At 46.1% G+C, this 17,944-nt stretch overlaps 1 protein-coding gene across 3 annotated transcripts in view; it reads right to left on the bottom strand.

Annotated features, from left to right (window-relative positions):
* LOC147612794 (protein S40-7-like) overlaps positions 1 to 17,112 on the bottom strand; it is a 34,437-nt gene extending 17,325 nt beyond the window's left edge. For 2 of the 3 annotated variants that reach the window (XM_086783405.1, XM_086783406.1), the window contains exon 1: positions 16,520 to 16,693. Coding sequence is in view for 1 of the 3 variants with exons in the window: in XM_086783407.1 (XP_086639533.1) it covers positions 16,520 to 16,577 (58 nt within the window). In the remaining 2 variants the exon portion in view is untranslated. Of the gene's footprint in view, positions 1 to 16,519; positions 16,699 to 16,935 lie in introns of those variants that run through there. The other variant, XM_086783407.1, reaches the window with a different exon arrangement.
* Between the last annotated feature and the right edge of the window lie 832 nt (positions 17,113 to 17,944).

The raw sequence follows: 17,944 nt of genomic DNA, 5'->3' as shown, positions 1-17,944 counted from the left end.
TTCAGTACTACAAAGATACTCTGGAATGCTATGTTATGCATCTGGAAAATGTAGACTTGTTATTAGGGATTGAGTGGTTTAAGACTCTTGACGTCCAGATAGATTGGTCTAGTCATATTTTTTCTTTTCAGCATAGGGACACCAAGTACTCTATTTTAGGTGATTGTATTCATCCCTCTCAGGGACCTCTTGTAAATACAATTGATTTTGGAAATATAATGGATTCTTCTTTGTACACCGCTTTCCATTGTGTCTTGATTCCACTTTCTTCTTTTCTCATCCCTTCTATGGATGTGAATGAATTAAGTGTGTTTGAAAGCAAAGAATTACAGAAGATACTTGATTCGTTTCAAGATGTATTTCCTAAGGAACTGCCATCGGGTTTACCACCTGAATGGGCAGTAGATCATCGTATTGACTTGATCCCTGGTGCTCATCCTGTGAGTATTCCACCTTATAGGATGAGCCAAGCTGAGGAAGATGAGTTGGCTAAACAACTCGAAGATTATTTGAGGATGGGCCAGATCCGTTCAAGTAAATCACCTTGGGGTGCACCTGTGTTGCTTAGGAGAAAGAAGGACAATACTTGGAGAATGTGTATAGATTACAAAAGATTGAACAAGCTGACAATTAAGAACCGTTATCCTCTCCCTAGATCAGATGACCTAATTGACCGATTAGCAGGAGCGAAATATTTCACGAAGATCGATTTGCGTACTGGCTATCACCAGATACGTATTCATGAAAGGCATGTCGAAAGAACCGCCTTTCGGACTAGGTATGGCCATTACGAGTTTCTCGTATTACCTTTTGGGTTAACCAATGCTCCAGCCACTGTCCAGCAAATGATGAACGATCTTTTTCGTGAACATTTAGGGAAATTTGTGGTGGTGTTCCTCGATGATATTTTGATATATAGCCATACTCTTGAGGATCATGTCAGACACCTCACGATTGTCTTATCTATTTTAAGACAGAATCGACTATATGCTAAGTTCAATAAATGTGAGTTCTTTATGACCGACATCATTTACTTGGGACACAAGATCACTAGAGATGGATTGAGCATTGACTATGACCGAGTTCAGAAGGTTTTGGACTGGCCTATACCGCGAACAGTGAAACAACTTCGTTCTTTTCTCGGTTTTGTTGTCTTTCTTCGGAAATCTGTACGGGAGTACTCTCAGCTCACACTACCGATGACCGACTTATTGAAAGGTCGTGGACATAAGTCCAATCAGCCTATCACTTGGAATAACGATTTGGATATGGCCTTCAGACTTTTGAAAGATAAAGTCAAGGAAGCACCTATCTTAGCATTGCCTGATCCTAGTCGGCCTTATGTTCTTGAAACTGATGCCAGTGAGTATGCTATCGGGGCTGCTTTATTTCAAGATGGTAGACCGGTTGCTTTTGAAAGTAAAAAGCTAGACGACACTCAATCTCGTTGGCCAACCCTTGAGAAGGAGCTTTATGCTGTGATTCATGCTCTCAAGGTTTGGAGACATTATTTATATGGCTCCAAGTTTGTGGTATTGACTGATCATCAGTCAATCAAGTATGTGTGTGATGCGGACGATTTGAGAGGCAGGAAAGCTCGTTGGGCAGAGTTAATGCAAGATTTTGATTTTGAGATCCGTTATCGGAAAGGGTCCATGAACAATATTGCAGATGCGCTTAGTCGGATTAGAGAGGTGAATACTTTGTCGTTCACTGAGATTTCTACTGACTTATTTCAGTCATTGAGAGGACTTTGCAGGACTGATAGTTATTTTGGTCCATTTTGGCAGAAGATCCAGGACGGGAGCTCATTGATTGACCAAGACTCGGTGACTGCGCAGTCTACCATTCAGGCTACAGGAGGTCAGTGGACGATTCGGAATGGTTTACTATTCCGTAATGACAAAATTTGTGTACCACAGATCCCGGACATTAGGTCCAAGATTCTCAGGGAGTGTCATGACGCCCCTTCTGCTGGACACCCTGGCGTACACAGGACACTATCTTTAGTGAAACACACTTTTTATTGGCCGAAGATGAAAGGGTATGTAGAAGATTATGTTCTCAAGTGTCAGATTTGTCAGGCAAATAAAGCTGAACGCTTTAGACTGGCTGGGTAGTTGCATCCTTTGCAAATCCCAGGTAATAAATGGGAAAGTATTTCCATGGATTTTATTACCGGATTGCCAAGAACACATCAAGGCCACGATTCTATTTGGGTTGTGGTAGATCGCTTGACAAAAATGGCTAGATTTTTACCGACCCGGAAGAATATTACAGCTACGCAATTAGCTCGGCAGTTTATCGAGCAATTGTTTAGACTGTACGGGTTACCGCAGGACATAGTCAGTGATAGGGACTCTAAGTTTACGAGTGAATTTTGGAAACTTGTTTTCGAGAAGTTGGAAACAACTTTGAATTTGAGTTCCTCTGATCATCCTCAATCTGATGGCCAGACTGAAAGAGTGAATCAGATTTTGGAGGATATGCTTCGAGCATATGTATCCAAAAGACAGAGTTCATGGGAGGATTATCTTCCTATGTTAGAATTTGCATATAACAGTACTAAGCATATGAGTACAGGGTTTAGTCCTTTCATGCTTATGTACAGTTTTCAACCAAGATCACCTGTTACAGTAGGATTCTCAGGACTTCAGCATGATGCAGCACGTAATTTTTTGCAAGATATGCAGGAAATGTTACAAGTTGCAAAGGAATCTATTAGAAGTGCTCAAGACCGAGACAGGTTTTATTCTAATAGACATCGTTCACCTAGAGAGTTCTCTGAAGGAACGATGGTGTATTTGCGAGTTCCGAAAGATTCCGAGACTTTACGAACAGGCAGATCTCCGAAATTATCCCCTAGATACTGTGGACCATTTCGTGTTACACGACGGATTGGTTCATTTGCATACGAATTGGATTTGCCTTCTCATGTGAAAGTTCATCCTGTATTTCATGTCAGTAGACTTAAGGAAGTACTGGGTGGAGCAGATCAGTTAGTTACTCCTCAAGAAATCATAGATGAAAAGATTTGTTCCGCACGAACCTGAAAAGATTCTTGGCTTTCGTGAACGAAGATTGCGTCATACGCTTATCACGGAATACAAGATCAAGTGGAAGGATCGTGTTGAGGAGGACGCTACATGGGAGACATTGACTTCTCTTCAGAGAGATTACCCTGGCTTTTTAGTGAGCTCAGGAGTGAGCTCTTAGAGGAAGGGGAGTATGTCATGTGCACAGTGGGTATCTACCGTGTGCTATACGCATGCAAGACTAGTTTCGAGGCTTGGGGAAGCTTGGAACTAGGCAGGCTGATTGACGAGCTGAGTTAGGGAAATACTAACGGGCGGGCACCCAAGTATGGACGGGCGGGCACCCAAGTGTGGACGCCCGATGACCGGCCAAGAGCCTATAAAAGGGTGGCCAAGGTTAGTTATTGTATCATAGAGAGTCTCGCGAGTTTGTGAGAGCTCTATGGTCTTGGAGCCTGGATCTAGTGCAGACGTGCACCTGCTTTATGCAGCCGAGGCCGGCATCAATCTCGAGGCCCGCGAGGGCAGCTTCGTGGCGGTATGGGACGTCACGAGGAGGAGATTGGTCGGTACGTCAACCTAGTTAGCTCAGCTCGTGGCTCGGTGGGGACAGCCAAGACTGTGGGCTTGCCGACGGCTGTCATGGTTGGGAGGTGAGTCAGGCCTGCACCCCCTTGCTTGTTTGTTTGCAAGATTCGAGTTTCGAACCAAGATCGATCACGAGGGGATCCGTAAGGATTTGACAAGTGTCGTCCTTCTTCTTTTGGAAAAGAACGGGTGCTCCCCAAGGAGAGATACTGAGGCATAAAAATCCTTGCTCTTTAATGAATTGGGAAAATTACTCCTTAAGCTCAATGGCTTCAGGAAGAGACATTTATAGGGTGTTTTGGAGATAGGTTGAGCACCAGGGATCACCTCGATTTCATGATCGACTTCTTGAGGAGGCGGTAGCCCTGTGAGCTCGTCAAGAAAGATGTCAGAGAATTCCTGGAGCCAAGAGGATTCTGTTTCTTTACTAGGTTCAACAGCTTTGTTGAGCTTAACTAGGAAAACTTGTTGTCCCTTACGTGCTCCCTTGAGAAGATGCTTTGCCTTAACTACCCTAGACTTAGGTTTACCTGTCTTCCCTTGAATTGATACTACTTGGCCATGTTCATTTTTAAAAGTGATACTCCCCTGGTTATAGTGAATACTAGCATTATTTGCAATTAACCAGTCCATCCCAAGGATCCCATCATAAATTCCTAACGACGCGACTCTAAAATGGCCATGAGTTTGCTCACTACCCAATTCAAAATCAAGGTTTCCTACAGAATGTTGAGACACTACTTCCTTCCCACTAGCTAGTTCTACAATCATTCTTCTAGTTGGTTTTTGACCCACGTTCAATTTTTGTAAACACCTTGGAGAAAGAAATGAATGGCTACTGCCAATTAATCAAAAGTTGGAATGGCTTATCATGATGAAACCCACATAAGTAATCAGTCCTGTCCTTATCTAACATAGACAAATCAGTCTTAGACTCATCATCTTGTGCATCCTTTACATAAATCAAGTACGCGGAAAGATGCTTTTTCATTACTGATGAAATCGCCGAAGCGGATACAATAGGAACAGATTTCCCTTTGAGTTTTACATCCAATACATGTTCTTTCCCTCTATGAGTCAGAGTGATTTTCCTATTATATGTATCCACCACCACATGTACTCTGTGGAACAATGGCATCCCCAACAAAACATCACAGTCATCAAGTGGCATGATGAAGAACTCTTCGCTGTCCACATAACCCTGCAAATGAAGCCTGAGCTTCCCAATGATAGGAGTAACGGGTTCTGCATACCCTGGACAAGCCATATTAGCCTCATGTAACGGCCCCATCTCCTCCGCGCGAATCCCCAATCGGCCAGCCAAATCTGGTGAAATGAAGTTGGCTCTAGCACCTGTGTCAAAGAATATCAAGGCATTCTGATCTCTCACTTTGCCCCATGCCCTGCACAACTCTGTCTCTTCACCACCTGGCTGTTCCCCCACAAGATCAGGAACTAACCCTGTAGAAGGTTTTGGTTTCTCTGACTTGGGCTCTCCTTTATTGTCAGTCCTTTTGGGACAATTAAATGACATGTGTCCCTCTTCAGTACAGTAAAAACATTTACGAGCACCTCTCAAAGCTTGTCTTTCCTCAGAAGTTCTCTTGGGCATTGGCAACTTCTTATACTTCGTCTCTGAAGACCCTTTAGCATCACGAGAAGCATGCCCCGATTTTTCAGCTTTCTTGCTCAAGTTCTGTAATATGCGGAAGCTTCGGAGAAGGATCGGTACTTCAAAACTCAGAAAACAGCACTCTTTTCGCGACGGAATTAACGCACAAACTGAAAGACGATGTGCAGAAAAATAGAGAGAGAAGGGGGAGATGGAGAAGGACACAGTATTGGGTCCCAATTACCCTCTGTAGGGCCCCCACCACGGATGGTGTATTTGCTTTATTAGAATGATGTAAATCTGAAACAAATACAAAGTACTTGACCTTTTCTTGGCTGGAAAACCTGCCCTTGACCTTCAGTCCTTCACCCCTTTGCTTTAGCAATGTTCTTGGCTGTCCTGGCCCTTGGTTGCTTGGAGCACTTGGTGAATTATGAGATGACTACAATGAATTCTTGGCTGGGCTTTTATACTTCTCATATCATCCAGTCGGCTGGCTTCAGGGAGCTCCACGACTGAATTTTATTATTAAAGTGTTTTCACACTATGTTAAACACTGTCCAGCCTGCGCATATGTTCTGGGACAGCATCCCGACTGCTGGGCATGCTGCGTGGAGGTGTGGGACTGCTCCCTACACCTGGCCGACTAGCTGGGTGGGGTAATAGACCTGTAGGCTGCCTGTCCAGCAGCTTGAAAGCTGGCCGACAGCCCCTTCCAGCCCAAGCCATGGCTGGTGGGCACAATGTGGGCCCTCCTGGCCCCTTGGGGGTGGTTCTACACCTCCCCCATGCCCACACTACAAGTGCAAGTGCAAGTTCTTCTAACTTGGGGTAGCCCTATGGGCTGGCCCCATCTCTACATGCAAACCTACATGCCTACAGAGGCCTGGCATCCAGTTGCAAACCAGATACACAGAACATCTGACATCATTCCAGAGGGAAACTCACAGCGCGGACTGGCACTGCTTCATGTGCAGGACAATGCACACCTGACCTTGGACTCATGTGCAGGACGATGCACACCTGACCTCGGACGACTGAGATGGATCCCTGGCTGACTCGTCCCGGACTGGGCTCACATGGGACCAGTTCACCATCCCAGGTCCTGCACCTACTGTACAGAAATGTCTACGTGGCATCCAAGTGCGGGATGCACGTGACAAGTTCTTACTGCCTTTAAACCCAGATGATCCTCCAGTGAGTAACGCATTAGCTGTCATAGCATTTTCAATCATCTGTGACATGTTCGTTACTCTTGTCTTGATACAATAATCTCGCACCTCTTTGGGCAGCCCACAACAATACTTCTCTACCTGCTCAGACAAAGGCACTGCACGGTAAGAAGTCACTGGGAGTAAAGCTTCCCAAAACTTCTTGTTATAATCTTCCAAATTTTCACATTTTGAAGCATCCAACTTGTGCCATGCGGTCATAACATCCACCTCAAATGTAGATGTGAGCCATACGGAAGAGAAAACCTGTTTAAATTGTACCCAAGTAGTGGGTGCTATGCCCTGCAAAAGAAGAGTAGACCACCGCTGCAAAGCATTGCCCGTGAGAAAAGTGGCAGCTTTCCTCACCTTAGAGGACTCTGTGTAATTCCCACCAAAAAAAGCAGCATCAAACTGCTGTAAAAAGGTGAGTGCTTTAAGTTTATCTTTGGCCCCACTGAATGTATCAAACTTCACTGCAGCTCCCCCTTCCTTGTAATCCTTCGCCTTTCCCATAGGCGTTAGATTATCATATGGAAGTGGCTTTGCAAGATTGCTGCCCCCAACATTCATGCCCATCATTGGGTCAACATTACCCATTCCCACACCTGGCATACCATACATTCCAGCCATGTTTCCAAACATTCCATTATGCATACCTGGCTGCATGCTGTTAGAAGTCATCTCCTGTCTATTTGTATACACCAGGGCCTCTGTTGTGGGTGTGCCCGCCCGTATATCATTTTTCCACACTCCCCGTATTTTTTCCCTATTTTTCCCATTTTTTCCTAGTGGCTGGAGGGCTGCCAGGTGATGCCAGGAGCACCCCAATGCTGGCCGACTGGACTTTCTTCAGTCGTGTGCATCTGGGCTGCTGGCTGACTTGTTCTGACTAGGCGTAGGCATCTGTAGCTGGCCGACTGCTATTTTCAGCAGTCGTGGGAATTTTTCTCAGTCGTGGGCAGCATCTGAAGCTGGCCGACTGCTCACATGGAGATGTATATATTGCCCCTAAGCCCCCACCACTTTCTCATTCAGTTTTTCGGGATCTTGTGTATAGAGAAGAGTTTACACACCTATCTCTCTGTGTTTCTTGTGCTGATTATTTTCTGCAGTCTACTTGCTCTTGTCTACCCAAGTTTGGTTATCATTTCCGCTGCATATTCTGACATGGTATCAGAGCCCTAGGCTCTAGGAGATCTTGGGCGTTTTTCTGAGCAAGAGGGGGAGCAACAGGTTGCTGATCGGTGGACTGTTTCGGGCTGAACGGGAAGAGAAGGTGCAAGAGGAAGGCGGGCAAAGGGGCTGGACAGCCACTTGCATATTTTCAGATTTCAGATTTTTTCCCACCCGCCCACCCTTTCAGGTTACTCTCCGAGATGGCAAATTTACTAGAGATGGCCGAGAAGCACGTGAAGATTCCGACTCTCCCCACGTTCCCAGTGGATCGTCAGTTGGACGGGTCCAATTATGGCATCTGGAAGGTCATGATGGAGTCAGTTCTGGAGTCATATGATCTTGCTGATTTTATTATCATAGGGGTGCCACAGCCGGAAGCTGAGGAAGGGGAGTTATTATCGACGAGGAAGGACCGAGAGGCACAGGCACACATGTGGGACCGTGTCAACGCCAGGGTCCGGTCATTTATATTCCTCAATTGCACACCACAGGTGATTAACCATGTGAAGCACATGACGCTGGCGAGAGGCATATGGCAGCACTTGGCTTCTTTGTACAACAGGGTGTCACCCATGAAGCGGATATCCTTGGAAGTGCAGATGCGGGTTATGAACCCTGCAAAGTCTTCGACGATGCGGGAACACATTAACAAGCTGCAGGCCCTTCAGCAGGAAGTCCTTCAAGCTGGGAAAGAGATATCATCCGAAGATATGGCCATCACATTACTTTCCCACTTGCCTGGTCAGTATTCTGCTTTCTATTCCTCGTTGATCACGAGTGGCAGGCTCAGCACCATTACTTGGGAGGAGCTTGTGCCAATGGTCTTGGACCAGGAGGAACGTTTCACGAACCCTCCTCACGGCGGAGGTTCGGAGGCCTTAACTGGCCAAAAGTCGAAAGGCCGTAATACCAACAAGGGCAAAGGGAAGGCTTCACCGGAGAAGTCTTCTGAGAAGAAGCCTGATCCAGAACGAGAGAAGCTGAAGGCCGAAAGATCTTGTAATGATTGTGGCGAGAAAGGCCACTACTGGAGGAAGTGCCCTAAGCGGACTGGGAAGAGTGTTGATTCCTCAGCCTTAGCTGCGAAGACTCCGGCATTTGTGCACTTAGAGATGGTGGACTCCGATGATTCATCATCTTCGAGCGAGGAGGCAGTTGGCTTCACCGCGAAGGATACCCGGGAATGGATTCTCGACAGTGGTGCTTCCAGGCACATGACTCCATCCCGTGACTTCTTCCTAGATCTGAAACGGCAGTCAGGTCGTATTTTTATTGGCGATAACTCCACTATTCCGATACATAGTGAGGGCCGGATGGAGATTATTCCCGACGGCAAGGGGGGCAAGCATGCTTCCCGTGTTCTTTATGTCCCTGCTCTGGGCTTTCATCTTTTGTCAGTGCATGAGGTATGCAAGACTGGCTTTCGGGTGGAATTTGAGGAGCATTCTGTTGCTCTAAGGGACCGTGAGACAGGCAAAGTTGTTTGGGAAGGCGGTGTGGAGAATGGCATCTACAAGCTCTCTGCACTCTCCTCTTTGACAGGCTCTCAGGTCGGAGATTTGTGGCACTTTCGTTTTGGCCACTTAAATGTGGATGCTTTGAGGCGCGCCTTCCGGGACCAAATGGTGGTTGGCTTGCCAGATGTTGGTAGTAGGCAAGGACGCTGCAGTTCTTGCATACGTGGTAAGCAGCACAGGGAATCCTTTCCGAAGCAGGCTTCCAGGCGGGCTTCGAAACCTTTGGAGTTGATTCACACTGACTTGTGTGGACCACAGCAGATACCATCCTTGGGAGGATCTCTCTACTTCATGCTGCTTGTTGATGATTGTACCAGATTCACGTGGGTCTACTTTCTTTCACAGAAGGACCAGGCTTTTGCTCAGTTCAAGGATTGGCACGTGATGGTGGAGAAAGAGTCTGGATTTCAAGTCAAGACTCTCAGGGCTGACAAAGGAGGTGAATTCTCCTCGACTGTATTTTTCCGGTTTTGTGCAGATCATGGCATCAAGAGGGAATTGGCCAATACTGGATCGCCTTCGGAGAATGGAGTTGTTGAACGTAAGAACAGGACTGTGGTAGAGATGGCGAGGACCATGCTGGAGCATCGTGATCTTCCTCGTCCACTTTGGGGTGAGGCTGTGGCAACAGCTGTCCATACCATTAACCGCTCTCCGACGACTTCTGTACCCCATATGACTCCATTTGAGGCATATTTTGGCAGGAAACCCGATGTCTCGCACTTCCGTGTGTTTGGGAGTGACGCGTATGTACATATTCCGAAGAAGCAGAGGGGGAAGCTTGACTCCAAGTCCCGCAAGCTGGTATTTGTGGGGTATAACTCTCTTTCCAAGGGATACAGGTTGTATGATCCAGAGAGGAACGAGATTGTTGTCAGCCGGGATGTGGTCTTTGACGAGCATGTTCCAGCATCCACTATCGAGGAGCCGCCACTTCTTAGAGATCCAGAGGAGTCTGATGATGATTCCCAGTATACTACTCCAGCTAATCCACCTCAGTCATCTCACAGGAGGTTGAGCCCGCAGCTGGAGTTGAGCCCCCGCGATCACAGGAGGCTCCACGATCTGTTCGAGTACCTAGGTGGTTGTTAGACACCCTACGGGAGTCAGGTGTCACGGAGCTACCCTCCGAGTGGACCACAGAGGACGGCCCTCGAAGATCACATCGAGTCCGAGATAAAAGCAACACGGCAGAGCTTCTTCAGGTGAACTATGCTCTGATGTCTCGTATCATGCGGGATAAGGAGCCCACTTCCGTAAAGGAAGCCCTTTCACAGGATACTTGGAGGAAAGCCATGCAGGTGGAACTTGATGCCATCGAGAAGAACAACACTTAGGAGTTGGTACCGAGGCCGTCGAAGCGGTCAGTCGTTGGTGTCAAATGGGTCTTTAAGACCAAGTACGCGGCTGATGGGTCGGTGGACAAACACCAAGCCAGGCTCGTGGCTAAGGGTTATGCTCAGCGGCCAGGCATCGACTACGAGGATACCTTTGCACCAACAGCGTGGATGACCACGATTCGGACCGTTCTTGCCCTTGCTTCTTCTCAGAGGTGGCCCGTGTACCAGATGGATGTAAAATCTGCGTTCCTTAATGGTGACCTGCAGGAGGAGGTCTACGTTGAGCAGCCTCCAGGCTTTATTGTTCCAGGATCGGCAGGGATGGTTTACAGGTTACGTAAGGCCTTGTATGGTCTTAAGCAGGCTCCGCAGGCTTGGAATCAGAAGATTGATTCCTTCTTCATTCGGACTGGATTCCAGAGATCGGTTGCAGATCCGAACCTGTATCTCTTTCGGGAACGCGGCATGGTCACACTTATCATCCTTTATGTGGATGATCTCATTCTCACCGGTGGTCATGTGGAGCACATTGGAGCGACCAAGGCTGCCTTGTCAAAGGAGTTTGAGATGACCGATTTAGGCTTACTCCACTTCTTCTTGGGATTGGAGATCTGGCAGACCCAAAGGGGGTTTTTCGTCTCTCAGCAGCGGTATGTTCATGAGTTGCTTGAGGCCTTTGGGATGGAGAACTGCAAGCCTATTACTTCGCCGATGGACCCGAACACAAAGTTAACTGTTACAGATCCTTGTGAGCCAGTTGATGCCTCGCAGTACCGGAAGTTGGTTGGTTCATTGATCTGGTTGCTGAACACCAGATTGGACTTGAGCTTCTCCGTGGGGCTGTTGAGCTCTTTTATGCAGACGCCATTGAAGACTCATTGGGACGCAGGATTGCGGATCTTGCGGTATCTGCAGAGTACGAAGGATCTGGGACTCTTTAACACAGGAGGGAATGGAGTCAAGCTCCAAGGTTGGAGTGACTCAGATTGGGGAGGAGATCCAGACACGAGGAGATCTACTTCAGGATACACTTTTACCCTCGGCTCAGGAGCAGTTTCTGCGGAGGCTGCTAGGCGAGATGGGGTTTCCACAGAGGGAGCCCACAGTCATCCAGTGTGATAACCAGAGTTGTATAGCTATTGCTCGGAACCCGGTTTTCCATGCCCGGACCAAGCATATAGAGATACAGTATCACTTTGTACGTGAGAAGATCTTGGCGGGTGACATCTTGCTACTTTATTGTTCGACAGAGGACAATGCGGCGGACCTCTTCACGAAGTCTCTACCTCAGGCTACGCTCAGGCGGCACTCCATCTCCCTGGGGTTGGTTTCACAGCCAGGAGCTGAGAGGGGGTGTTAGAAGTCATCTCCTGTCTATTTGTATACACCAGGGCCTCTGTTGTGGGTGTGCCCGCCCGTATATCATTTTTCCACACTCCCCGTATTTTTTCCCTATTTTTCCCATTTTTTCCTAGTGGCTGGAGGGCTGCCAGGTGATGCCAGGAGCACCCCAATGCTAGCCGACTGGACTTTCTTCAGTCGTGTGCATCTGGGCTGCTGGCCGACTTGTTCTGACTAGGCGTAGGCATCTGTAGCTGGCCGACTGCTATTTTCAGCAGTCATGGGCATTTTTCTCAGTCGTCGTGGGCAGCATCTGAAGCTGGCCGACTGCTCACATGGAGATGTATATATTGCCCCTCAGCCCCCACCACTTTCTCATTCAGTTTTTCGGGATCTTGTGTATAGAGAAGAGTTTACACACCTATCTCTCTGTGTTTCTTGTGCTGATTATTTTCTGCAGTCTACTTGCTCTTGTCTACCCAAGTTTGGTTATCATTTCCGCTGCATATTCTGACACATGCCACCATACATATTGCCTTGCATTCCAGGTTGCATGCCTCCAAACATATTTCCTTGCATACCGGACTGCATACCACCATACATATTCCCCTGCATACCAGGCTGAAAATTAGCTCCAAAAGGCCCGTGCATACCCATGCCTCCTCGAGGGTAACCCCCAGTCATGGATTGGAACACAGAGCCACCACCAAAATAACCTGGATGCATATTCTGCTGAGGAATTGATGGCTGTCCAAAGAAGAAACTCTGTGAGTTTGCTCCATAAGCATGCTGCATGTTCGGAAACTGGCCAAAAGATGGATCCTATGGGATGGCACCACTATGACCCTGAGGAAGGTTCTTAGAACGAACCTTCTTCTTCTTCTTTTCGGGCTCTGAACCGGATCTCATAAATTCAGCAAACCTCTCACTTTGTGTGAGCTGCATAAATACATCCATAACACCAGCCAAACGATCTTTAAACCGAGCATCATCATCCTCTTTACCAAGTACATCTTCTGGCTGTGTTACATCCTCATAAGGCTCAGCATCTGCAGCCTGTTCTCCTGCATGAATATCCTCACATACATCTCTCTCAGGAGAAGTCTCTTGCTCTTCCTCTTCATGATAGAAGTACTCATCCTCTGTATCAGACATGTTGCTGAATTTTTCAGCAATGGCTTTTCTCGAGGCAACCACGAGCTCACCCCCTTTAGAAAGTTGATGATTGGTCCCGGCAACACGGAACCTTGAAACCAGCCTCTGGTAGAAACCAAAGTGCGGTGGACTAGCAGTCACCCTTCCACTTGTAGTCTAGATATGAAAACAAAATAGATTGGAGCTAGAGTGCCCAAATCTGAAAACAAAGCGACACCTGTTGGCCCCAAAGCTTGGCGCCCCTTGCAGTATTTCTTTATTCAATTTCAAAAGTATGAAAGGCTGAGTACAACAAAATCAGCCAAGAGAATACGCCTGTATGTCCAATCTGACAGCCCACAATACCTCTTAGCACAGAGGATTCACACACACAGATCTGTGTCTCAAAGCAACACTCTATGCCTCCCTCTGATCAGCCAAGACCATTTAGCAAGGCAGCCATGAGCATACATCTGACATATCTCATGCACATGATTCAACTTCTCAGCACAAACATACATTCACTGTTCAATCTCTGTCTCCACCCTTTTCAATCTGCCATACCCCTCCTCTCACAAGGGGCCAGATAGCTCAAATCTGCAAAACAGACATAAGGCAATAGAAAGAGAGAACCAAAATCAGCTCGTGGATCTGCACTGGAGGAAGTGGTTGTACCAGTCTGTACTTGCACACTTGTTTCAACAACTTTGCTTCACACGTGTGGGTGTACCTGTCTGTACCTTCCTCTCTGAATCCACCTCAGTGCTGTACCTGACTGTACAGACCTGAAAAACTGCACTGTACCAGTCTGTACTTACCACGTGTCACTGTACTTGCATGCACCGCTTGCAGCCAGTCCCTGTACTCGACTGTACCTGCTCAGCCAGATCAGCGCCACCTGTACCAGATCTGTCCAGCGCCGCCAGCACCTGTACTGTCCAGCGCCGCCAGCTTCTGTTCTGTCCGTACAGCTGTACCTGCAAACAGAACCTGCAGCAGCAGTTCTGTACCTGTGCGCAGCCTGTACCAGCAGATGTACCCGCAGCAACACCTGTGCGCAGCCTGTACCAGAAAGTGTACCTGCAGCAACCTGTCCGTACAGAGCTGTACGGCTGGTTTGCACAGAAAAACAGCAGCCAGAATTCTGCAGCAGCCGACTAGTTCTCTTCTTGCTTTTCCACGCTTCCCAACAGCACGTATGCTACACGTTTTTCCAAAAAGAAGAGAGAGAGAGAGAAGAGAGAGAAGCATGCACTCCAAAAGTGGAGTTGCCCCCTCCCCATACTTGTCCTAGGGCCCCAACTTTAATAAATATTAAAGTTCCCTAGGGGCCACTAAGGCCTAGGGGCAACCTTCAATAAAACATTAAAATATTAATGTTCTAGTTTCCCCCTTCACACCTAGGGATGTCCACACATCATTATCTCTGTCCGGGCACCCCACATGTGAATCATTCAATATTTTGACTCAGCAACCACCATGCCCACACTTGTGCTGTTCCATTTTCACAGGGCCATGACATCTTACACATTCTATGTGTATGAGCCAACAAGAAGAGAGAGACTGAATTTACAGGGCTAAAGAGTTGAAAAAGCATGCTTCCTTTAGTTTTGTGCTTTCAAAAAGCTAGGGATTAAGATTGAGCCCTCTTTTGCTTTAGCACCCAAAAAAAAAGGACTCTTTTGCTTTAGGGGTTAAGATTAAGCCCTCTTTTGCTTTAGCACACAAAAAAAAGGCTCACTTATGCCTTTTTTTAAAAACCCTTGCTTTCCCCATGTCTCATTTAGCCTTCCTTTTCCAAATGGCCCACCACAATCACATGTGCACGACCAACCTTGTACGTAGCCCTCTTCTTTGCATGTTGTCCGAATTGGCTATGCAACCTACCCACACTACTGCCCTTGTTGGCCAAGCCACTACCCATGCTACAATGGGTGCCCTGCATCCTATGTTGTTGTGTGACTTGTGCCCTGTTACGGCGCCTGCACGGCCTACATCGCCTTCTATTGCTGGCCTCTCCCTTGGCTAGCCACCTTGAGTTAACCGCTCATGCTTGCTCTTGCCTTGGTTATTCAGGCCACACATGGCAAGTCCTAGGGTTTGTTGTGGGCAAGCCCCAAGCCACCCTAACGCTAGCGCTAACCTACCTCCCTCGACACTAGGGAAGGCCATGCCCAAAGATCATCTGACCTAGAACCGAAACCCTAACAAGGCTATACATGCATGTGGGATTTGGGACTTTAAAATATTGACAATTTAACACTTGACAATTGAAACTTGAAGGCTTAAACTTGAAACTTGAAACTTGAAGGCTAACAACTTGAATATACATAGTACATAATACATACTATGTACTATATTTACTAATAAGTATGTGTAGTGCATTGGTACGTAGGACTTTTTTATAGGATAGTGCTGACTTCCCAATATGAGGCCCAGGTTCGTTACAGCCCGAGCCTAGTACCTACAGGGTACAAACCTCAAATTTTAAAAGCAAGAATGATACGCCAATTTCATACGCCGTTTTACCATACGTTATCAAACATTTGCTTCACCAATCATACGAGTATGATATGAACTATGCTACATGGTACCAATCATACGAGTATGATATGAACTATGCTACATGGTACCAATGGCCCCAACCTAGTGTCCCATTCCACTAGGCCACCTTGTGGCTCCATGGCCATGCACCCCTAGTAGCCCTCTTGTCTACTATGTGGATACCTCAATTACTCATAAGTGTAATCACCAAGGTCACTTATATAGCTATTATTGACCCTTGCTTTATTTATATCCTTTCTTGCTTTATTTATAAGCTTTTAGCCATTATTAGCCCTAGGCTATTAATTATAAGCTCTTAACCAATCTAGACCTCGCCCTACTAACGACCTTAGCCCATGTGTGAAGCCTCTAAGTCCCCAAGCCGCAGCTAAGCTCTAACCCTAACCTAGGCTAGACTAGGTCCCTAGGCATGTCAATATGTAACAAGGTGAGCCCCCAAATCTTTTTCACCTCACACTTGTCTTGCTTATCTTTAAAAATCTAAGCACCTCGCAGCCTCCTCCATAGCCTCACGACTAACCTTGTCTCAAGAAGGGCGTACTCTTGCATTGAACATGTGATTAAATGAGGTCAGATCCTTAGTAAAGTTGAGCAGCTACAGCTTCTGAGACATCCTATAACATTTTCCACATTTGCTCTCCATTCCCATTCTGTTTGGACACACCTCACCCCCTCACAAGTTAGAATCACAACCACAGTTGAAGTTTAGCCCCTCTACAGTCTATATCTATATATTATATATTGTCAACTTACAACAATAAATATAGAATTGAGTCCAGTCCATGCAAACCAAAAGGAGGGGGAAAGCTATATTACTCTACAATATTACACATGTATCTACCCAAGGCACGCACTTGTGCCTGTACAACCACACTCACTCTATGAACACATGCACAAGCATACAAACTTAGCCTTGCTAATATTAACAAACTTCTTGCATTACAAACTTGAAAATACTTAGAACTTACACCACACATGCACAAACATAAGAACTTACATTGGGGGCTTGCTGAAATACCGAGGGTACATGGAGTGCTAGTTGGTGATATGCCCATTTTTCCAGGACCTAATACAATTGCCTTCGGCGCAGAGACGGATCCTACTTAGACGACCCACTTGTGACTCTGGAACCTATCTCGCTCTCCTGCAGAGGAGATTCTGGAACCTCGACACACACTGTTTTTGGAGCAAACCCGTAAAGTAGAATCAGCTAAAAAAATATGTTGTTTGGTGCCTTCAAGCCTATCTTTTGCTTGTAAAAAAAATGAGAATCGCATCTTCCAAAGCAAAAATTGTTTCATCGTCTCATTGCTCTTCATGGAACAAAACAAGGGAACACAAATGTTACATGAGAATTCAGCAAGAATAAAACCACTCACATTCTGCAAGCATGCTTAATAATCTAAGCCGTACCTAAGTTTAGTAGGCAACTTGGCCAGCAATCAGCTTTCTAACCTCATGATCACAACCTGTCGTGAAAATAAGTTCCTTTATACGACATACATACATGTATATGCACATATATGAATGTGAGGGTGCGCGCACACACACATCTGTACACACACGCATGCGCGTGTCTGTGTGTGAATACAGCAGCAACATTGTATTTGCTAATTAAAACTTTGAAAATAACCTTAGTGTTTTGTCTAAACAATTTAAAAACAGCTTATACCATCTTGATGAAGTTTTCCACCCATTAAGAAATTCTTGAACTAAAAAATAATAATTACCTTGGTTATTAAAAATCATGCTTCATTATCAAGCCTATAGTATAAACACCCAAAAGGAGAGAAAAAAATAGACCCCACATCATACGAATCTAGAGGGGGTACCGGTCGGAAACAAAGTAAAATGCGTACAATGATTCTCAGGCAAATCTGTGAGTTCCTTGGGGGAAAGGAGAGAAGAGAAGAGAGAGAGAGAGAGAGGGATCTTTGGGACCTCCAAACTTATCTAGGCGCGCGTGACTTTATGAAAGCCTAGAGCAAATGTAGAAACTAAACATTCTGTGTTTAAAGATTGTTTAGTAAAGTGGAAAGATAGACCAGAAGAAGGATAAACTTGGGAAAGAGTGGCTACACTAAAGAAAAGGTTTCCTGAGTTTCTTTTCGAGAACGAATTTTTTTTTTCAATTGGGAGAAAATGTTATGAGACTGACAGGAAACACTAAAAGGTAAGACTAGGAAAGATTATTTATATGTAAAAAGTTTACATATAAATAAGGTTCAGGGGATTTCAAATAGGAAATACCTAAGCAATGGTTAATAGGCATTAAAGTTAAAGTAAAAAGGAAATTAAATGGTGCACAATGGAATCCCAAGGGACACAGAGGAGGGCACCCCCTTCTAGGGGTAGTTGAAGAGGCATTGGTTAATGTTTAGCCAATGAAAGGTCAAGGAGCTAAAGTTGGAAGTCATGCACC

Source organism: Cibotium barometz, chromosome 45 (assembly GCF_041138505.1).
Source record: "Cibotium barometz isolate CiBa-2024 chromosome 45, ASM4113850v1, whole genome shotgun sequence".
NCBI lineage: Eukaryota > Viridiplantae > Streptophyta > Polypodiopsida > Cyatheales > Cibotiaceae > Cibotium > Cibotium barometz.
The sequence above is the reverse complement of the archived record's forward strand: the minus strand, read 5'-3'. Positions and strand labels throughout refer to the sequence as shown.